This window comes from Diorhabda carinulata, chromosome 11 (assembly GCF_026250575.1).
Source record: "Diorhabda carinulata isolate Delta chromosome 11, icDioCari1.1, whole genome shotgun sequence".
Lineage (NCBI taxonomy): Eukaryota > Metazoa > Arthropoda > Insecta > Coleoptera > Chrysomelidae > Diorhabda > Diorhabda carinulata.
The window spans coordinates 6262642-6287223 of record NC_079470.1 but is presented as its reverse complement, the minus strand read 5'-3'; the positions used below and the strand labels follow the sequence as shown (position 1 = coordinate 6287223).

The 24582-nt window shown below is 30.4% G+C and overlaps 3 protein-coding genes across 6 annotated transcripts in view; 2 read left to right on the top strand and 1 right to left on the bottom strand.

The window, feature by feature from the left end:
- The first annotated feature begins 1695 nt into the window (after positions 1-1695).
- On the top strand, positions 1696-4307 carry LOC130899334 (uncharacterized). The gene is made up of 8 exons (XM_057809211.1): positions 1696-1756; positions 1839-2167; positions 2246-2445; positions 2931-3132; positions 3191-3417; positions 3476-3691; positions 3758-3941; positions 4072-4307. Exons 2-8 carry the CDS (start codon positions 1846-1848, stop codon positions 4239-4241), a joined length of 1521 nt encoding a protein of 506 aa, XP_057665194.1. The 5' UTR covers positions 1696-1756; positions 1839-1845; the 3' UTR covers positions 4242-4307.
- A 1401-nt stretch (positions 4308-5708) lies between these two features.
- On the bottom strand, positions 5709-6746 carry LOC130899528 (uncharacterized protein C20orf85 homolog). The gene is made up of 4 exons (XM_057809529.1): positions 6647-6746; positions 6246-6324; positions 6026-6176; positions 5709-5964 (listed from the first exon to the last, which is right to left on the bottom strand). Exons 1-4 carry the CDS (start codon positions 6691-6693, stop codon positions 5846-5848), a joined length of 396 nt encoding a protein of 131 aa, XP_057665512.1. The 5' UTR covers positions 6694-6746; the 3' UTR covers positions 5709-5845.
- Positions 6747-13551: 6805 nt separating this feature from the next.
- The window catches only part of LOC130899384 (uncharacterized), a 50865-nt gene continuing 39834 nt past the window's right edge, over positions 13552-24582 (top strand). Inside the window, exon 1 of one of the 4 annotated variants that reach the window (XM_057809299.1) lies at positions 13552-13962. Coding sequence is in view for 1 of the 4 variants with exons in the window: in XM_057809297.1 (XP_057665280.1) it covers positions 13725-13829 (105 nt within the window). In the remaining 3 variants the exon portion in view is untranslated. The remainder of the gene's footprint in view (positions 13963-24582) is intronic. The other 3 variants (XM_057809300.1, XM_057809298.1, XM_057809297.1) reach the window with 3 other exon arrangements.

Genomic DNA, 24582 nt, shown 5'->3' with positions numbered 1-24582 from the left:
AGATTTCAGCCAATTCTCCATCGTCGTAAATAATCATACTACTACTTCATTACTTTTGAACCAAAACTAAGCTAGACAAATAAATTATCAAACCACTGCCACGTGTTCTTACGTGAGCAAATGCAGTTGCCAGACTGCGTGAGTGAACAGAACAAATTACCGAGAAGATGGACAGAGCGAGGCCTGTGGTTGCCAGATCGTGCACGGTAACTTTGCGCTACTGTTTTTTGTACATCATATAAATTGCAAATAATTATTGGCAAGTAAGAACTGGCAAAAATTGCACCAAATATTTGTTGTTACAACCCACTAATAAAAAATTACTTCGTTATGATCAAATGTGATGCTGAAGAATCAGTAAATTTTTGTATATTTTACAAAAGCCTTGCCGCGACCCACCTAAAATCCGCCCGCGACCCACCGGATGGGAAACGCTGCATTAGAGGATGAACTAGGATGTTCGTCTCTAGTTTCTGATAGCGAATAATGTTTTTTTTTATTAACGACATAGAAAAAATATTACACTCAACATGTGCAAAAACTGCGTTTATTATAAACATACCATGCACACCAAACCTCTATGCAATAAACAGTTGCTATTTCTATAAGGTACTGTATATATATATATATATATATATATATATATATATATATAATTAACTAAGTAATATCCTACTGTAATATATGTTTAAATCTTTAAAATATATATTTTTTTTGTATTTTTTAATCTAATAAATGTTTTGTTGCGAACTGCATTGATTTTTATTTAAATAAGAACCTGCGCCACTGGTACATCAGTCTGAAGCGACAGAGAGGGAGTATTTTAAAGGGATAATTAAATAAATTTTTCGAATTTGCAAATAATTTCCACAATTTAAAATTGAATCATTTTGAAATACCTCAAATATAATTGTTCTAAATATGTATTACTTCTTTTACTTGCTCTTCTACACATTTCAATCACATTTTCCATTCCACAATTTAAAAAAAACATCTTACAAAAAAAATTCTAATCCATTTTATCGAAATTGTTAAAAAAATTATCTATCAGCATCATCAGATGACCAGTGAACCAATTGTGAAGTAATGCTCAAAGGATTTAAGACGATCCAACCAAAGTGTGAAACACGTTTAAATACGGTCCCTCGGGCCGTTGGAAATCAAATACGTTGTGCGGTCCATAAGAGTTCAACGTGTTAAGGAACGTGTCATTCATGCAATGCAAATTCAATAATCATACTTTTAATATAAAATAAATATAAACTTTAATATTTACTAAAATATTCTGAAATTAAATATCTACCTTTGCTCGTACAATATCCGGGAGAAGTGTACTCATTTTTTCCTCGGGAAAAAACTAATTTCATGAAAAGGGACATTTTTTTACCTATCAAAATCGAGCTGTGATAGAATTTATTTAAATAAAGCTCTCTGTTGAAGCCGCCCCTGTGCGAAAGACACAACAATTTTTTGCAGAGTCTGGTGAAGCGAATACAATGGCCGGCGCAACCAGTCGAGAGAAAGAGGATTCAACGATTCAAATTTGCATGTATAAATTCAAAAAATACAAAACGGGTGTGTTTTTAATCAGTTTAACACGATTCACCCTCAGTATAATAAATTTATCGACATGAAATATTAATAAAGCTGGAGTACAGGAAAATGCGATTAGATAAACTATTTCGTTTCCTTTTTATTTCATTTTCGAAATCAGTTAACGCTAGATCTAATTACGATTGTGTTAAAAAACTTAATAGTAAGTGAAGCATATATATATAATACATATTTTGTTAATGAAGAATGAATAAATTACTTTTAATACAATAAAAACTTTTCAGGTATAAAATGGAACCTTTATATTTCCTAGTATCCTGGATGGTATTTCCATTCTACCTCACCTTTTTATCTTGGATGTATATTCTAAGAAAAATAGTATTTGCATATTTAAATATGCGTTACCATACGAAGCTTATTCAACTAGATAGTTCAGATATAAATTGGGCCGTAGGTGAAAAATATCACAATCTCATTAATATCATAATGACGATAAATCTAAAAGACTCAAACGATAATATTGTAACCGACATTAGAACTACAATAAATGAAAAATTGATAGGATATCCTAATAAGTATGCGAAAATATTGTGTTCATTGAATTCCTTTTTGGGTAAGTCGATCATTTTCATTTATTCGCATATTTCTATAAATAATTATATAATTTCATAACAATGATATCATTTTTCAGGTTTTCCGTTTCTTCTAAGAGAAAGTGTCATCGCTGACGATTACATAACTATCATAGACATTGGACAAACAAAATTCAATTCAATGAAAGACTTGATGTTTTCTTACAGTTACAAACCTTTACCTTCGGACAACAAATTACTTTTCGAAGTAATTGTAGTTAAAGCTACAAAAGAATGGAAAGAAGCTAATGATATAAAGGTAGTTTGAAGAATAATATTCGGACACACACCAGTCTCAATTATTACTAAATTATAGAATAAGAAGGCGGTTAAATTCATTTTCTACGTAAATAATGAATGGAAACGAAAAATCCAAAAACATTTTATAATTTGTAATAAAAATTATATTTCCAAACAAACTTATTCAACTGCATCTCCAATCACTACTTTTATAAAAATATATCGTGTGACACAGGACACAGAAGGATTCTTAAATATTCATTTGGTGAATTTCAGTTTTTGTAATAAGAGTCCTCGTATCAAATATCACAGGCCGAGACTTCGCGAAATCTTGAAATTCCATTATAACATTGTACTAAATTTGGCATTTTTAAGTTAAATGATTGCAGAGAAATTTAGAGTTCTACTTTAAGACCCTATAACTCGTCAGGAATGCAAGTTGATATAAAAATTAATTGCCCCCGATCGTATTTTCTGCCTTGTAGATTCAATTTTTTTTTTCAGGAATATCAAGTTCCGATGTTAATAAGAATAAATCATGTGATAGCTGACGGTCTCTCGGCTATGAATTTGTTCGCACATACATTTGGTGAAAACGACGTAAAGCTGGAAGAAAGCCTTAAGAATATACCGAAGAGTCCAGAATGGCAAAAACTTCCCATTTTTCAATACCTTCAGAATCTTTTATATTTCTATTTAGTACCAGGTAAATATCGCAATTAATTTCCTCATTCATTCATAATTTATTATTTTTTATGTTGCAGGATATCTTTTGGTGAAAAATTTCAGAGGTGAACTGAAATCGCTAACAGGTCAATCGTACGAAGGACCAATGACGTCGTTTAGGCAAAATGTTTCTTATGGTACTGAGAAACCTGGAGAGGGTTTAGTTCAGAAAATCAAATCAATGAAAAAGCAGATTGGAGATACCAGTTTTTCTGAAATAATACTAACAGCTATATCGGCCAGTCTATACAAGTATTATCAAAAAGTAAGAAAACGTCTCGGCATTTTTGTCTCATTGTTTAATATTTTTAAACTTAATTTAGGCTCTTTATAAAGTACCCGAATCTATATCGACAGCAATAGTTGCAACTAAAGATTTGAAACCTTTAACAATAAATGGGGTACCACAATTGAGGAACCAATTTGGCATAGTACCTGTGCAAATGCCCATCAAACTCCATACCGATTCTATGTTGGAAAGATTGCAGGGAGTCAAGAAATTTACCAGGAAATTGATGAAGGATCCCTCCGAACTAATGGTAAAATTACATTTTGTTTTAAAGAATTTATTATTTTATCAAATGTAATTTTTGAAATTGTTTTAGATCAGCAATTTCATAACGTTTAATTTGTTGAAATTTCTACCAACACCTTTAATTAAACGATTGTTACCTCTAAAGGGTTACGCCACTGTGATAAGTAATTTACCAGAATTTCCTAAAATTGTCATTTTTAATGGACATGTCGTAGAAGACGCGTATTTCTTTACCTTACAACGAGATGAAATGTGTAAGTTGGTCCAATTTAGCTAATTATAGAAAAATTCCCGTGTATCATAATCTATTCAAAATAGTTTTTAACAATGGTTTTATTATCAATTCATTGCGTTTTTGCTTTAAAAATCTATTGTTAATTTCAGCTACTGGGTTTGCTGTGGTGAGCTATGATAGTCGAGTGCATCTCGGATTTGTCGGCGATGTAGCCTCAGTACCTTCTATAGAAGACTGCGACGGCATCGTTAGCGAGTTTTTCAATACATTCGATTTGCTTCAAAAGGAAATAGACAAAAAGCGAACGAATCCTTTATAAATGTTGAATATTCCCAAGCAAATTTCAAAGTACGAAGTTATTATAGAATAAATTAATAAAGTACAAGGTTATTCCTTATAAATTACCTTAATTATTTTCTATCGAAATTTCTTTCTACGAAAATTTTGTCATTGGACCATTTGAATTTAATGGAAAATACAATAATTTACAAATCCGAAAATCAAACGTCATCTAAAGGTATTAGGTCTAACACAAAGGCTCCCATCAAAAAATCTTGGAAAGCTTCTGTGGTCTGCAACAGAAGATGCATCAGAAAAAATCGATGGATTCTACGTGAAAAACGATTTCCCTTTCAGTTTTTAAATCGATACAACTAATTATATCTGTAATTTTAAAAGATTTGGAAATGATAAGCCACTGGGTGACCAATTCATTTGTCATTTTATGCTGCCCCCTATTAGAAAAAGTGTATATTAATGTACAGTCTGGTGGAAATAGAAAGATAACTATAAAAGTATATGGGAGCTTTGTTAGACAGAATCTAGATGGCTAAACATATTAAAATAAAATCGCATCCAAATTATCTCTTAATTTATTAAATACTGCTATAAATTTAAGTTTACTTATAGTTTGACCATAAATCCATAAATGATGATGACAAATTACTTTCATATTACATAATTTTGCAATCGTTAAACATTAAATGAAAACTATCAATCTCTAGTTATGATTTATAGTAAAATACCTTTTACTATTTGTTTAAATTGAATTATGTTATTTACAATATCTTATCAAACTTTTCGTTTTAATCTAAGGTATTTAAATCGATACAACTAATTATATCTGTAATTTTAAAAGATTTGGAAATGATAAGCCACTGGGTGACCAATTCATTTGTCATTTTATGCTGCCCCCTATTAGAAGAAGTGTATATTAATTTACAGTTTCTATTGTCTGGTGGACATAGAAAGAAAACTATAAAAGTATATGGGAACTTTATTGGACAGAATCTAGATGGCTGGACATGTTAAAATGAGATCGCATCCAAAATATTTTATAATTTCTTACTTCTATGAATTCAAGTTTATTTAGAGTTTGACCCTGTCCTAAAACAATATGATACATGGAAAAAATAATAATAAAACAACAGTTTTTGCCATAAATCAATGTAAAGCACGACCTTGGTGCCAATTTTACTTCGTATGTATATTGGGTTGTCTATATTCTTGGGCGTTAAAATATGTATACTCATTTTTACAGCTCTGCTCCAATTCTTTGGAGAGAGACGACATTAAAAAAATGATAGGTATATTAAATACTTAGCCCTTATATATATATATATATATATATATATATATATATATATATATATATATACAATTATTACAGTGACTTCATAGAGACATTGTGGCTACATGAGAATGACCGCCATGTTTAATCCGACAATTATATCGTTCGTCTGCCCTCTATTAAACAATGATTATATTATAATATATATTTTGCGATAAGTATGAAGGTTGCTGCTTAATTGTAATAATAATACATTACATGATATGTACATGACAGTATAGGTTATTAAAAAGAATTATTGTAATTTTCTTTATATTTTTATAATTATATAATATTATTTGGAAATTTCTTCACTAACCGAGAAAAATTGTATAACATGGAGGGTGATGAGGTAGCGTTACCTTTGGACTAATATATAAAGGACCAAATTTTTCTAAAGAGAATTTTTTATCAGCTCTCCAACCTACAAAAGCTGAAAAATACTCTTATAAAACGTTTCTTTGGAATAACAAAAAAAATTTCAAGTTGAATACCTGAAGAAGTTTTAGGTACAAATTGTGTAGGTTCAACTGGAATAGTAACGGACTCCTCTTGATAAAAAATAGGTTTGTGTTTGTATTGTTGCACAATTCGTTTATACTCTTTTTCAGTATAACCTAGTTTAGCGGCTTCGTCTAATATAAACTGAAAATATATTATAATAAGAATTTACTAAAAATCAAATTAGATCGCAATCAAATTTTCAATACATACTTTATTGAAGTCTAGATAGAACTTCCACTTTTTATCCCAATCTTTTCTAGCTTTTCTCTCGAGAACCTCCAAAGATTTTCTAGAATATAGTGAATTGTGATTATAATTATGAATTATTGGAAATAATTTTCTATTAAAGTCGTTTTTTTTTTCCAATATTCTACTATTTTTATTATCTTAAATAGTTAATTAATGTGAAAAGTATTGAAATTGTAACATAGATTAATGATAATTTATTAGTAAATTGGAATTATCCAGAATTTTTGGATAAATTTCTAAATATTATCACAGAAAGTACCTAACAATTTACAGGGTGATATTTTTAAAAGATTTGTGACAATTGAATAATATTATACGTGTCATATTTAAAAGATTTCATATAAATTCCACGATTTACTTACAAAATGTTATTTTGTATCACATAATCAGTAGAATTGGTCGAAGCCATTACTAGGTTTTAAATAAACGATGTTTAGTCGATTGTTTACATGACGATCAAACTATAATCTTCCGTCTGATAGATAGATGTCACCATTGGACACATTTTCGTATTATTTATCGAAGTAACATGTTTGTTTCTTTTATTTTTATACAACGAAAGAAAGATTTATGTTTGTTAATTAAGCTTGATTTTTTTAAGGCTTGTTTTAAAATGTAGAATATTAAGGCGCATATTATTCATCGACTATTTGAATAAAAAAAGAAACATTGTGTGATTGTTAATGTGCATATGAAAAACGTTATAATATTTGACGAATAACCCAAAATTTTAGTAACTATTTTTTGTGTTGTGCAAAATAATTCCACTGAACTTGATAGAGACGCGTGTAAAACATTTTAAATTGCCCAGGCTTAATTAGTTTTGGTCACTTCCTCTTAAATCGTATTCGTTATATATTATATGAAATTAAAAATCAAACTTCCGATTAAATAATAATACAGAGTCGAATTCGCGAAGTAGGAGTTCAACTTAGCATATAAAGTATGTTTTATCGGGACCAGAGCTTAGTGAAAACAATAATTTAGAAGAAAAATGTTTATTAAAGTGTAAGATAATAAAACAATTTACATTGTTATGAACGAAGTAACCTAAACCGAAGTTATTTTCATGTCGAAAGCTTCATATACACATTCTAACAATGTTGCCTGACGAGTTAAGTTTTTCTTCTTCTCATGCATAAATTCCTCGTAATTTTTTTATTCCCCGAATAGCAGAAACGCGTTCTTCATTAGAATCTATTTTTTTTTTCGAAAATTTGTAACCCATTTTCAATCGAATCGAGTCCTTCTGTTAAGTTTGCAATTGTCATTTGATTTACCGATTCAACTGGTTCTAGCGAATCAGTTTGTCCAATGTCTTGCTGTCTAGATTTGTTCAAGATCTGAAACTGATCCTCCTCGGGCTTCGGTTTTTTGTGAAACCGCGTTCCAAGATTATGAAATAATTCTTACAGCATCAAAAACATTGAATTGCTTCCAAAAGTCTTTAACAGAAAGCTTAATGACTTCCTGGTACATTGGTTGAAGTAAACTGGTAGTGTTTAGTGGCAAAAATACGACTTCCACGCGTGGAACGAAATTAATTAGAGTTGCGGGACGATGACCTGGTGTATTGTCAATTAGTAGTATCACTTTAAATGGGATTTCTTTTAATTGGCAATAATTTTTCGACTTTAGGAATAAAATTATGGCCAAAGCAGTCTTCAAAAAGAGAAACTGTTACCCAAGCTTTCGCATTAGCTCTAATTTGCATATAATGGGCTCTTTTGATGTTACACACATACCAACACATCATCGGAATAAGCTAGTGGCTTGGAGGGGCTATAGCCCATCATTTGGAAAACATTCTGTATTTTTTCATGTGTTGATACCACAAATCTAACGTATTGATATTATTTTGTGAATTTTTCCGGGTTTCCGAATTCCTTAAGCAGGCCCCGTCATTATTATAGCCCCGGGCCTTATAAATCTTAATCCGGTCCTGATCCCGTCCATTATTATAACGAATAACATGGGATAAGCAAGTCTCTTTGTCCAATATTGCTGTTGAATAGTAAGGATTTTGTTTATTTAAGATTTTATTTCTGAGTTTATGTTTTCTACAACAAAATCGGTTGATAATATCGACTAGTCTGATACGGTCAAACGCTTTTAAATGGTCAATGGAGCATAGGAGTGCTGGTTTGTTTGTTGTATTCTATGCCAGTCGTCGAAGAATAAATACTGCATCTACGTAGGATCTTTCTGATATAATTTCTGCTCGTCTTCTAGTATTAATTTTGTTGGCGACAACTTCATTGAGTAACTGAATACGATCCTGTAGAATAGTTTCCAAACAATGAACGTGATGGTTTGGTTAGGTTATGTTAGGTAAATGTAAATGATCCTATTGTTGTTAAAATTGAGGTTCAACTAATATTGTTATAATAACCGCATTAAAAGTAGTTCGAAAACGCAGTCTGCATCAAAAATGAATCAGACATTCAAATATTTTATTATAATGTTGGTAAAAACTGTGCTTATAAGCGAGGAATGCGATTTTATAGACAAATCATTTTTTTGTGAAGAATCGGAATCTTTGATGTTTGAATATAATTCGAAAGATCATTCTGAGGTGGAAGAAATGAAATTTTCGAAATTAAACTATTCCATAATTATGCATTTTCTCGCAAATATTGAAGACAACGTTAAAGAACGGGTTAAAATAATCAGAATTACGGAATGTGAAGTTGAATATGTTTCCGAGGACATTAAATCGAATTATCCCGAATTGAAAGTTTTAGATTTGAGCGAAAACAATATAGAAAACTTGGATTTTGTAACTAAACTTCCCGAACAATTAGAAGAATTATATTTGAGAAAAAATAATATATCAACTATTCCAGAGGTATTTACGCACCTTAAGATGTTAAAAGTAATAGATTTGAGTGGATGTAATATCGAAAGTGTCAATTTTATTGTTTTCAAAAATAATTTGCATCTGATTTTAGTTAACGCATCATATAATAATATAGAAATTTCGGAATCCGAAGAATATTTAAAAAATATAGAGTGCGTGGATTTGAGTTATAATAAATTAAAAAAGTATAGTAATATTCCGTCTTTGTGCTTGGATTTTAGTTATACCGATATGACAGGTTATCGTTGGTATAATATACCAGAAAATAACAAAACAATAACAGTGGAAAAATTCTATTTTTCAGGAAATCGAGAATTGAACTTATTAGCAACTAACATTAAAAATGAAACTGTACCAATGGTAATTAAATATCTGAATCTTTCTTATTTCAAAGGTAATTTGAGTGAGCTACGTTTAGAAAAAGTGAAAATTAAAAAATTATTAACGTTAGAAAATTCTAAAATAGAAAATCTAGATAAATCCAGCTACGATTTTCAAAAATTGTTTTATATCGAGGGAACAAACGCAACTTTGGATTTATCAAATTGTTCGATAAAATATATCTCCGAAAATTATTTCCAAAATTATGATTTAGGTAGGTTGAATTTGTGTTATAATAATTTTACGACTTTAAAAAACGGCGTGTTTAAAAATTCTTATATTATACAATTGGATTTGTGCCATTCTCAGATTTATATAATCGAAAATGAAGCATTTTTAGGTCTACACGTTTCTATTTTGAATATATCAAATAATCATTTAGAGGATTTACAATTTTTGCAACAAATTACAACGGTACGATCTATAGATTTATCGAATAATAATATAAAATCTATTTATTTAAAAGAATTACGAAATTTAAAAGATCTAACACATATTAATTTGAGTTATAATAAGATAAGTTTTATTCCTACGAATAGTTTTTCTTTAAATAACATAAAAATAATTGATTTAAGTAACAATAATATTAAACAAATTGAGAATGGAACTTTTGTAAATATCCAAAATTTGGAGGAGTTGTATTTGCAAAGTAATAACATAGAAATTATCGACGATGACGCTTTTCAATATTTGCCGGTGTTGCAAAAAGTTGATTTGAGAGGAACTAGTATTTACGGTATTAAAAAATATGCATTCAATGTACGCAGTTCATATTTCAATGAAATATATTTAAAAAATAACGATATTTCAAATCTACAATTAGTTTGTGAACTTTTCAGATCAAAACCCTATTGGTCAAAGTCTTAACTCTGTTTATATAAATAAATTTCTATGGAAACTTTAAAAACACGAATTTTCTTTAAACCCTTAACTAATGAACAAATTTGTTCATAAAATTATACATTGAATGAAACAATCTATAAACATGTAATAAATTACTTAGATGTCTAAAACTACTTATTCATTTGTTGGGCTTAGTTTTATCATGTCAATAAAATATTTCAAACGTTTTTCGTATAATATGTTTAATCAAATCTTTTTTGTGAACATATTATTTTAACACGCTTTTAATAGTTTCACCTGTATGTTTTCGGTTTCGATTGTACCCTACTTTTGAGCAAACAGATGTAGTTTTAACTGTTCACAGTTGTCAAAAAACTGATGACAATGCAATGTTTCGATCAAAATATCTGATTATCCTGATCAGATTCACTAGAATGCATAAAAAATCTACAATCAACATTTCTGTACATATTAAACACGGATTCAAAATAACAAAAGCAAAAAGACAGTTATAAAATAGTGTGAAACTGTTTTTAAAGTTAATTATACCAAAATTTTTAGTTTGGCTATGCTAAAAACGTTTTATCAGTTTTTAAAACTATAATTTTTTTGTTAAACTTAAGCTACAGTTTTCTGTAAAACTAAACTAATAATTGGGAAGAAATTATCTAATGAAACAATATTCGCTATGACTACTCGCTGAAAGATGGCGCTTCTATACAAAAATAAATATTTTATTTGTTTCCTTTCTCAATTTTTAAACACTTTTGTAAATTTTCGTTGTATTTATGTATTCGTCCGCCGAACACCTTGTAGGATATGAATAGAAATATATGTGAGTATAATTATAAAACGAATGTAATTAACTTTGTGTCACCTTGTGTTTGACTATAAAACGAAATAATATTGTTGGACAGAAATCCTCAATTTACCGTTATTTTGATCGCTTCGATAACTTGCCGATAGATGTCAAACATATCCAAATAAATAAATTTCTTGATAAACTGGTGACTATAAAACTTACAATTGGATCAATTCATTATAAAAATGTTTCCTATTATATTCAGCGACTGAAAAATGTTATCTCACTTGCCAATAGTTCGTAAGCTAAATAATAAATTTGAATATTTCAAGTATCTTGAATAATTCGTTAAAATAAATAAAAATTAAGACAGTGAAGACATTGTCTATACTGAAGATGTCTTTAGAAAATAAAAAAAAATAGTACCTATTGAGGAACAATATGTATTCCCTGGTATTCTGCAGGGTACATTGCTATATTTATAATAGAGTTTGTTGAACTTTTACAAAAACTAACTGTGGGTAGTAATGCGCAAGTTTAACTTTATCGTATTGGACATTGTATGTTAATTTCAATTATTGCGAAACAAAGTTATCAAAAGTGAATTATAATTAAATCGAATAAAGCTATTCTCGACTAGTTCTGTGGTTAAAGAACAAGTTTGTTTTTACTGTTTGATGGAAACGACCAAGGTTGGGGTTATGTACACCGTGATACTTATCCGCCACTGTTTGTCTGAAACAACAGACTGAAAGAGAGAGAGAGAGAGAGAGAGAGCGAGAGAAAAAAAGAGACTTGTTGTTGTATGTAAGTACGACGATAATAAGGTTCTTCACCATATCCATATCATGAACCGTTTATATATACACACGTACATATATTATTATTTATTCTTCCAGCCTTGTGTCGACGAATAAAGCAGCCTGTGTGACTGTAGAACTTCGTTTCTCTGACAATGCACCCGCCGCGTCTCTACATACAATGTACTGGTGGTAGTTGTAAAGTGGGCCATATGGAATGAAACGACGAACACTTACTTACATTCAACATTGTTGCCGATATCAAAACTCAAACACTGCTTATATATAAATTCTCTCTAAAATATAAAATGACCGCGTAAATCAGAAAAAAAAACTATATGAGGAATAAACACTTATAAAGCTTTATATTATTATTGCCATAATTATAAATTTCTCGATACTTTCGAAATCTACATGATGATGATAAGACTTAGTAGAGAGTAGATTTTTTAACACTGATAAAAACTGGTATTGTCACATAAACGTTGTAGTGAATTTTATGGTGTATCCTCATTAACCTTAAATAATAATTTTGTAGACGACTGTTTTACATATTATATACGTTTGTTACATCGTAAACATTCCACGAAAGTGTTTTACATACCCAACCACGCGCAGTTTGAAATGGTGCGTTCGTCTTGCTACTAACAAATGTTCAGGATTCAAAATAGCGTTCGTGGAGCACACATTTCTAATTCCGAACGTGTTCGATTACGTTCGATGTATCCTCGGGCACTGGACAAAGCATGCGCATTGGACACGTCCAAAAAATATTCAGAATACATTCGGAATGTGTCTATCTTATAGGTTAAGATAGTAAGCGGAGTTGAAAAAATTATTGATAAATGATTAATTATACAAACTTCCGAAAAATAACGATTTGCGATGTTGCCTACTTCAATTTTACTTCAGATAGAAATATTTCCGGCGAAGTTTTCTTGATAATTTTTTTTGTGATTAAGCTTTATAACTACGATAATTAAATATATTAAATAATACAAGTATATTCACCAAAAAGAAATAAACCAACATTAGTGTTTTGCCAAAGACGAATTTCCGTTATTAAATTTTAATAATATGTATTTATTATCAAACTAACAAAAATCTTAATATTCCAATAATCAAAAATAAGAAGATTTGTGAACACTAAAAATATTTTTTGGCTATGAATATAGGTTCCATTAGACTCAATATTTATTACTTTCCATATAATTAAAAATTAACAAAAAACATTAGTACATATTAGACACGAAGTATATTTCGAATGCACCTGATAAATTTGGTTAATCGCGTATCTAATCTAAAATGTATCCATGCAGAAATCCGGATTATTTAGTGATGACTTGTGTTTTATTTATCAATATATTTTTCTTATAATATGCATTTTGATGTAAATATTTTCTCCCGTTCTTTGCACAATAGAAATCGTTACTTGAAAATTAAAACGCGAATGTCAAAAAAGTAATTTATTTGAATCTAAATAAAAATGAAGAGATTTGACAACAGCGATGAATACTGCGTGTGTATGTGCATCAGTCAGGGTCGCCTGTGTTATCAAAGAGTGCGGGGCGCAGAAAGAGCGAGAGGGGGGTGTGATATCCAACTGTCTAGACGTTCGTGATCACGATGAGGCGACTACTACAGTACACTTGACATAGCCAAGTTAGTCGGCTCGCCACGCTCTGAACTCTACGTTCCGTGTCTATCCCGTTGACACTTACTGTCGTTCTGTGTCTTACAACTAATTATGTCCGATGTTGGTTCCCGTATATCGCGTATGGAATAGTGATAATATCGTCAAACGAAAGTTAAAAAAGTGTCTAATTGTCATGAGACAAAAATTGACTATAAATAAGAAGGTACTGCGAGTATTTTTCATCAGATAATGTACCACAAAATCAGATAAGGCTGTGAACTGTGATAACTAAATTTTTATGTAATGTGCTGTTTACTTTTTAAGTTTTCAAGGTAGACTTCTATTTTTAATTCAATGTAAGTTTTAGTGTGACTATATTATAATCTTTATACTATCTAAATCGCCACATAACACTAAAAAAACTACTCTCTACAAATCAATACATACTGCTGGTGTAAAATTGAATTTGACATTTTCCGTCCAGTTTTCTATCGCTTTTAATTATTAAATCGTGTTTATATTAAGTGCATACTCTTATTAAATATAACCAAATCGTTCGAAAACAAAATTTTCCTACTAAAACAACTCGCTTGTCATGAGACATTAACATAAAATATCCAAATTGTTTTCGACCTTCTCACAAATTCTAATTTACTTTTATATAAAAAAACGACACAAGTTTTAAGGTTAATGTAATGAATAAAATCCAAATTAATTATTTAAACGAGTATTTTCATGTAGGCCTAATATAATTGTATAAGGTATAACGGTTCTGCGCATGAGTGAGTGTTGAGGACCTTCCTCATTGTTTTCTTATAGAAGAAAACTATTCATATTTATTTTTTTATTCACTATATATTTGATTATATTTTCATTAATATTCATCTACTCGTATACGGGGTGGTTAAGAAAAATATACCTATTACATTAATACTAATAATAATATAATTCGCCAATCATTTTACTATAAATTTTAAAACGACAATATTTCACCAATATAACTTGTAGCATTGATTATGATTTTTTTGTACTATATAGAACGTCAATATATTAGTTCAAATTATTTAGTATAGATCTGGAGTGGATTTAGAATGAGAAATCCCTCTGGGAGTTTATAGAGCAAAATTGGAATGATTCGGGTCACAAATGGTTTTTGTCAATAGCATTTATCTTTTTTGAAAGCAAGTGATAAACGAGAAATTAACCCTCGAGAGTTTTGGACAATGAATAACGGTCTATAAGAGCTCATTATTTCAAGTAGATTGATATGTTAAATTAAGTGCCAGGATCTGCCAGACATACATTAAGTTATGTACATCATGGTAACAATGTATAAACGGTGATTTAGCTAGAATTCGAGTAATCAATGTTGAAATACCAAATAATGGTATAAATACGTTAATAAATAAATGAAGCCGTCGATTTGTATTTTAACCAATTTTATTTTATATTCTTTATTTTTTAAAATCTAAACATCATTTACAATGTCTTTTATCTATTTTCAACTGATTCGAAAATGTCTATTTTTATTATTATTATTATTATTATTGAAAAAAAGAAAATTATTTTATTTCACAAATTCGCTACATAATACTCAATACTAATTTCCCATTTAGCTCTTGATATTAAGAAAGTAAACTAGATACATTCAGTTCCTTTTTACTGATATTAATTAAAAAAAATACAAAAAAAGTTTTATTTTCTTTTGAAACTTATAATTTAAGCAAGCTTCGAAAAAACATTAAATATCTTTATCCACGTGTAAAAACCTATACAGGTAGTTCCGGGACTAGATGCAAAAAATTCGGGAGTGACTAGATGATGCGAAAATAATGGTGTGACATAAAAAAATTCTTATACGACCTTTGTTTCTGAGGTATAGGCGTTTAAAGTTGCGAAATCAGAATTTATATTTAATTCATAATTTGCTAAATTATACATTCGAACATTGTGAATTTTAAATGGGTGATTACGTATGTCCACGTAGTGTGTTTGACGAAATAAATAATCCTACACTACTATATGAAGACCAGGGGCGGCTCATGCCCAATGGTTAACAATCTGTAACTTAGAATAGTATAGTAGAAATGATTTTTTAACAAAAAGCTACTCTTTGTTTAAATTTTATAACATTTATGGTTTGAGAGATATAGAGATTTTTAGATCGTTCGTCATAAAAAGACATTATGAAGAAAATTATCGTAAATTGTAATTATTTATTGAAAATACTTGCAGGAGGTTTTAAAACACAATCAAACATTTTTAATTGATTTACGTGTGGAATAAAAATAAAAAAAAACTAATAAATGTTCGAAGTGAGCACTTCTACACATTTCCGAGGATATTTCTTTGAACTTGGAAGAGCTTTCCAAGATTCTACCTTATAGCGTCACAATGGGAGTTTATTCTATATTTTAAGATTCTCAAATGTTTAGAGGAATATCACATAACATGGGTGGGAAATCATTTTAGAGAAATTCTGACCATATTCAGGACCCACACATTAACGCAAAATCGATGTTGATTTTTTGTTCGAATTGTACCGTGAGGCTTCATCAGTAAACAATACTTTTCAAACAAATATATCAGCAACTTATTATTTATCTAGAAATTTATTTGATAAGTTGTAGGCTGACCTAAATTTTTCCACATTTTAATTATTCGACAGTATGCAGTTCAATTATAAATGTTTGTTTCAATATCTCCTGTAAGTATGTATTTTCTAATAATAATTACAATTTATGATAATTTTCTCAAGAATGCCTCTTTAAGGCGAACGATCTAAAAATCTACATATCTCCTAAACTATTTTTCGTTAAATCAATTGAAAAATTCATTTTTGTTATCTCTAAATTGTACAGGTTGTCCCTGTAAAGTTTACGGATTGTTAACCTTAGGGCATGAGCCGCCCCTGGTCTTCATATAGTAGTGTAAGATTATTTATTTAGTCAAACACACTACATGAATATACGTAATCATCTATCGAAAATTCATAATGTTCGAATGTACAATTTCGCAAATATTTTTAAATATAAATTCTGATTTCGCAACTTTAAACGCCTATACCTCAGAAACGAAGGTCGTATGAGCTTTTTTTTATGTCACATAATTATTTTCGCGTCATCCAGTCACTCCCGAAGTCCTGCAACACTTTTTATATAACGAAACAGAAGCTGCTTTTAGGGATATTTAACAATTTTATATTTAGGATCAGGAAACAAATACTGATACCAAAAAAAAACTAATTTTTAGTATTCTAATGTAAGAAAAAAATATTTCATGATTAGTTTTTGGCAGGCAACAGTTAATAATTTTCTGCTCTAGCTTCTAATCAAGTTTTGACCATCTGTTTACGTTGTATATCCAAAAGTGTAGTTTCGACGAGCGTGTATAGTGTAGAAATGAAGTCTAAACATAACTTTTAATTCCAAAAACTGATAGGTATATGACGAAATTACGAAAATTCATTTGAACTTTGAACATTATTCCGACATCTTCCACCGGCACCGGCTTCCAAACTTTTTCCGTTCATTTCCCGGACACTTAATATTTGATATATATACCAAAAAATTAACGCAACGCCCATAAAAACGGCAACATTGCTTACAGAATCGACGTCAGTGGAATTTGTTTATTGTTACATAGAATCGAAAAAAAAAGTACCAAAAATGGCACAAGGTAAATATCGATTAGTGTAAACAGAAATTTAAATTTACCAAGCGGGTTAATTGTTAGAATAATTGCTCTAATTGAATACGGGCGCAGTCAGAGCTACTTTGATACTGAAAATTAATCAGTCAATCGTGTCTGAAGCTGAAGCTCGAAACGTTGGAGTAATTTCACAAACCGCGAGAAATATTTCAAAAAATATTGGAATTAATATGCTTCAATTTCAACAATTGCTTCTTCATTTGAGCTGAATTTCTTACCGACGAGCAGTAGTCACTGGGTGCCAGATCTGGATTATACGGTGGATAAGGAAGCAATTCTTTCAATTTAATCATCGTTGCCATCTACTTGTGGATCGGTTTCGTGAAACAGTCTTCTTCAAGACTTGGAGGATACTTGAAGAGCAACAGCTACATCCTTACCATTACAGACAAGTCCAACAGCTCTTACTTTTCATTTTAATTTTCGTCTCGTGTTTTTTTTTGTTTAATTAATGACTTTATACTTACTTTAAAACGTATCAGTTAACAGTTCATAATTTCCCAATCAAAATATTTCGAAAACCATACTCAGTTTCGGTTTTTTCTTGTGAACAATTGTTTGAAGTTTAAGTTCTCTCGAAATTTCAAATAATAATTTTAACCATGAAAATGTTCAACTACTTGGTACGAATCGTGTAACTAGCTCCCCCTATGAAAATCAGATATAAAAACAAATTCATACGAGGTATCAGCTTACAAACCATATTCATATAAAATTATCCTATAGACGGTGAACATTTTTTGATACACCCTGTACAATAAGTAATTCCCATCCCTCTATACGAGAACTAAACGGTTTTATTTCTAATTAAAACTACAAATCCGTTAGATAGATAAAAAGGTTTTTTTTTACCTGCCAACAACCCCATATATAATTTAAATATTTCTACCACCCTTCGAACCTTTTTAGCACAATAGATAGTTGTCAACAACGTTCCTGGTATTGCTGAAAGCTATTATAGCTTCTAGGACTAAACGTTCCAAAGATTAGTGCAGTGTTGCCGCTGTACCAGGATAATTATAGCTTTTGCGATTTTTTTTCTTGCAACATGTTAATCACAATATTTAAAGTTCCGTCAAATTCTGATTTTAAGTCAATAAATTCTATTAAATGATGTTCATCTTCACGCTCGATCTTCTATTGAGGTAAATGCTACTACATATGCTTGTTCAGAACCTAACCAGCGAAAACCTATAAAAAAGACAACATCATCAACTTTGTATATTTTGGAAGTCGATGCTTTCTAACGCCATCTCTTGACAGTATCTCGGGCTACGTCGCACGAGTCGAAAGAATTCGTATATTACATTCTAGAAGACTTTCCAAGAATAATGATGTGAATTTATGAAATTATAGTATTATCATCGATCTTTATAAGTATAAAGTTTTAAATTGATTCGACGTTTTGTTGTCCAAAATCATCAATAGATAATAATGTTATAACTCGTCTACTGACATAGACCGCGAAGTCGGACCTGTTCTAATATGTCAATCGAAGCTAAATTTTGGTGTAAACGCCGGTAAATCATTTTATTGTGACCTGCTTGCATTATGATGTCAATTTAAAATAAGACCTTTGTGTTTATTTACGTTAAATTAGAGATTTCAAGAGAGTCGAAGATTCTAGAAAGTGATTATAGTATATAAAGCGAGTCTCTAGCAGCAGGGGAGTCAACAAGTAATCTGATGTCATAGAGATAGTGAAATTTAAAACCAAACGGCGTTTAAATAAATTAGATAATAATGTTAGTGAATAGTTTAGTGTTAGTGTTTGTGAATAGTTACGTTTATAAATAAATTACGTAAGTAAGATTCTTTGTCTGTATAAATTCATCCAGATATTTTGTGACTAACAACTATTTAAAAAAAGAAGAAGAATACAAAAATTAGTGTTTTAAAAATGAAAAATAATCGGAATACAATAATTACATCTTTATTTGTGGGAGAGAGGGACAATTTTAAAATAAATCTGTGTATATTTACGATAAATTAGAGATTTCAAGGAAGTCGAAGTTACTAGAAAGTGATTATAGTATATAAAGCGAGTGTCTAGCAGCAGGGGAGTTAATAAGTGATTTGATGTAAAACCAAACGGTGTTTAAATAAATTAGATAATAATGTTAGTGAATTGTTTTATTTTGTTAGAGTTTGTGTTATATAAAATTAGTTATACGAGGTTTCTAAAAATAAAATCTAATCTGAATGAAACAATTAGATCTTTATTTGTGAGATTTTTACGTTGAATTCTTGAAAATCTGTCGTAAATTGTGATAATGAATAAGTATTGCTCAACAATTTAAATCCAGACATAAAATTGTTTTATAAATTCTTGCATTTATTTACAAATTTCAAAATTCAATGGTGTGAAGTAAATATCAAGTCTAGACTTATTAGGAAACTTTGGAATTTTCTTTGAGGTGGGGATAATTTAGTTTGTGATAAAATGTAGACAATTAGTATACTAAAATTTCGACATCGTTGTTCGATTCTAAAAAAAGGTGTAGAAAGTACGACAAGACAAAAAAGAAGAGAAGTTTTCGGTAATGGATTTTTATAATATACGTAAAAAAATTTATTTCGGCAACAAAAAAATGAAATTTAATTATGTAGAGATAAGTACACAAAAAACAACAACCCATAAGGCATTTATGAATGTAAATTCGTTTCAGCATACAAACTTTGTTTTCAAAAAAGTTATTCCCAAATTATAAGTTCAAAACAAAAAATATTACTTTCATTTAAACAAAAAATTTATAATTTCTCAATAGTTACGAGGGTTTTCATAAATATAACATCGTGAATTCTACAATTGAATACACAACTTATTATACCAAATTTTTTTTCTGGTAACAAAGAACGACATTTTTTTTTTGTTGTAATAAAATCTCCCCGACCCTCGCAGGCCGATTTTTCGTTCTAATGCCTTCTAGATCTATAAAATAATTCGTTATCTCGAACTACTTCTTTCAGTTCAGGGTAGTTGTAGGGTAGTAAAATAGAAGAGGGTAAAGAATGGGAAGAGGGTGTTCTTTCAATGTCGTTTAATAATTGAAAATAGAAAAAAAAACATTACTAATAACCGCTTTCTATATATATACACCTAGGGAAAATGTCTAACGGTTAACATTAAACTCGTTTTATAACGAGGATTTACATAAGCGAAAAATCCTACTTCCCAATTTAGGACATGTCGTAACTCGTTTTTTGAATCGTCCTCTTTGTATGCTGACGACGCGGTATGTTTTTTATAATAATTAGTATAGATGAAGAATTTTAATACTTGAAATACTTGAAAACCAATCTATTATCTCCCTTGAATAGTGCCACTCGAATTAATCGAGATTCAAGCTAAATACTACGACGAGATAATCTTCGTTACTTGCGATGGAAAACGAAAAGTCTTGTTGTGTATCTGTTGGAATAATGAAGGTGTATTGTACAGCTGATGCGATTATATGAGGTCTCCAAGTTTGGTTAACCACCGAAAGTTGGTTCTTCTAGAACGAGAAATAATATCGAAGAACTTTGTGGTATTGAAGTCCTACCGCATCCGGCATTTAGTCCGGACCTTGCACTGTCAGATCCTTGGTGAAATTCTTGCGTCGGAAACCGATATTCATGAGACACACTTTTATATTTTAGGTGATTGTTCATTGAGTCGCCGTGTGGAAATTATTGACTTTTATTTGAATAAAAAAAAAAGTTTACAAATAAAATGCCCGATATCGATGTGACTGTCTGACCTCGTTGTTATTAACGTTACGGTCATTTAAAAATAACCGCATTGTATATTATATTCAGCGTCAATCGAATTAAATGATCTTTAATGAAAAATTGATAAAATCACAATTTGTAATTTATCCCTATTATAGCGATTAATTGGATTTATACATTATTAATTAACATCATTTATTGATTGTCAGAATGAGAAATAATATGAAATTTCTTAAATCTATAAAAAGTAAATTGCGAGTTTAGCATAAGAATTAATCCTTAACAGGTTGTTAAATTTTTTTTTTTTTTTTTGACAAAAACTGAACCTTTTTTTTTGTTTGTTATTCCATCGCATTCAGATTATTTCCACCGATAAAAAGCTTTTGAATATCAAGGGATATGTCTTCGTCTATGAAGACTTGGTAATGGCAATACGACGAGTTCTTCTTGGCAAAGAATTCAAAAATTCAGAATGTCCAAAATCTATTTGCTTGCGAAAGCAAATCTATGTCAAACAGTGAATTAAACACCCCAACCAATCTCGGTCGAATGGACAAAATCTCTTCGACGAAAACAAACCCAATCGATTTTGGACATATTTCAACGATTTTTGCTCGATTAAGCACAAAAACGAGACCCACTACACTCGCCCGAAATCGTATCCTCCAATTTCCGTTTGTTACCATTTCTACAACATTTTCTGGAAAAGAATTTGAAAATTCAGAATCCCATTTCGAGATATTTTGATCAAAAACTAATATTTGTCGCCTCAAAAACTAATATAGCTCGATGCAAAAAAGCTATACTGACGAGGCCCAAGAAGGTGAAAATTGGTCTGTACCTGAAACAAGAGTAGAAACGATTAGAATTTACTACGAAAATTATTGAATCAATAATCACATTGATGTGATATGTAAACCCTAAAATGTTTTATTAGAAAAAGAAACTACGTAAAAGTGTTACAAATAAAAATTACCGACTAGAATCGATACGACTTTCATTTGCCCTCTACGGGAAATTAAGTGATTTTTAATGTTTACAACACGTGACTTACATAATTACTTGTACCACTAATTATGTATGTAATAAAAATTGTTGTTTACATTTTTCTATTTCGCAATATTCGATACATTTTTTTCGTCCAATTATATATAGAATAGTCATCACTTAAATCGCCTAATTTTATTATATTAAATCAATACTGTTTCCATTCAGAATGAGAGGGAAAAACTAATGGGATGAGTCTTGTGCAACCTTGGACCGTTCCGCGTTTAATCTCCCCCTTATTCATACGGTTTTTAGCGTTTTATTGAATTGTATCACCCTCGTAATAAATATTAGACGCTATATATTATAAGGGGATCTCTCTAACTTGACTGTTTCAGTAGCTTTCGCCATCTTGAACGTTTAGTTTTATTTGACAATCGTCTAAGTGATTTCCAGATGAGCTGGAAACAGCGACAACCAATCGGAGAAGCTGACCAAATGGTCCTGGACCATCATGGGATTAAGATTAGGCAAATAAAGAGAACGCGTTTGCTAAATACTGACTTGGACATGCTTGTGGGCATTGATCTTGAACTTCTGTAGGTTCCATAGCCTCGAAGAAGGCTCCAAGTGCTTGTAAAGCTACTCGATTATGCCGAGGCGTATTGCTTACAACCTCAACAACTAACAAGCGTTGATAATGGTGACGATTTTATATCCGGAAAAGACAAAATACTCAGCTGTAGTGCAGAAAAATAAGCAGCCTGAGTATTTGTTACATTAAATTCAAACTATCCGCGTGTTGACCAAAAGTGCATTCAAAATGAATATTTCCAAGATCTTATTGAAACGGCTTAACAAAATTGGAACGATTTCTAACTGTATATGAAACCTGGTCTACCATTACAGTTTAAAAACGGGTAAACACATTGGACTGCCAACGACAAAACTTTTTCGAAAATAGTTTCAGGTTTCATTGGTTGGGAAAGTGATGGTGATTGTTTTTGGGGATAATCATGGGTTTATGTTAATCGATTATCTTCCAGACCAATAACTGCTCGATAAGGTGAAGGGAGATCACCCACTGTATACACCAAATTTTGCTCCTAACGACTTTTTCCTGTTTCCCAACCTTATTTTATCGATCGAAAACTTTTCAGGCTACCTTCGTATTTAATGGTTAGGTTACGAACTAGCGCCCTCTACGAAAGTCAAAATTTACGAAACGTATCAACTTAACATATTCGTATGGAATTTCATTACAGTGTTGCCAGTATTTTCGATAATATCGTAAAAAACGTATAAATTGTTTTTCATTTCATTTTTTTCGTTTCTGCATATTCTAAAGTCGGGGCGAATTTTTTATTGCAACGCCCCGTATAATGTCTTCAATATTATTTTGCACATATGAGCAGCAAGTAATTTTTTCCATGGTTTAATAGTATTTATTTGAAACGCCAACGTTCTCGACCGCGTATTCATGGATTATGTATTGGTTTAGTCTGAGTTTTTAAATCAAAATAAACATTCCAAAATCGAATACATTTCGACGGAAATATTTTGACTAGAAGTCAGGTTTATTAAAAGGCCGTGATAAATGCATTCGTTTACTAATAACGAGTGCATTTTTAATTAATTATCAGATACGCCATAATTTAATTAGTAAAAAATAGATTATAAAAAATTTCAACCCAACGAAAAAGTATTAGAATTAGTAAATAAAAAATACTTTGCAAATTAAGTTTCGATACAACACGATCGATTACCGAAATAGCTTAAGGCACCACGTCTACGAGGTCCGATCATTTATTTACGGTTCGCAATTTAGTTTGTTTGATAAAAAGAAATATTTTGTGTCAAGTTTCTTGGACTAAAATAAAAAGAAAACTGTAATTAGAAAAAAACTACTTGGTCAAGTTATTGAGATGACCTCGCCCCTTTAAATTAGCTGACAGCCATGTTATTTGTATTCTATTATCACGTGTTTATACTTTTTTCTAAATATGTAATAGTGAAAAAAAAAACCGCGTAGATAACTAATCACATGATTTTGCGAATATTATATTACAAATTTATATAAATACAGAGTTTCTAATTATTTTATAATTACCCAACATCGTTATAATATATAGGGTTACCATAATTTGACACGGACCAACCGGGTAGTCTTGCTTCAGGGGGCTTAGTTTCTCATCAGGGAAGGATTGATAATGTTGAAATTATAAATCTTTATTTACATATTTATAATATAATAACGTATTTGATTATTAGTAGTATCGAAAAACAGTTTTTTCCACGTGTATCATCTTTATCTTAAATTCATTTAACTGTAATTTCCTGCACCAAATCTTCTAGCATTCGTGGACGACGTGGTCGCAAAACACTTGGAGGAAAAACAATTTTTTCTTTTGATACTGTTTGTAGGTGGATGAACTCAGTTGGCTGATACTACAGCACAAGATAGAGGCGGCGCTAATTACAAGCAGCAGGAAACGCGTGTTTATACGTTATATATGGAAGTGATGATCGATGCCAGAGCGAACTTCAAGCGGCAAGCGGACTTC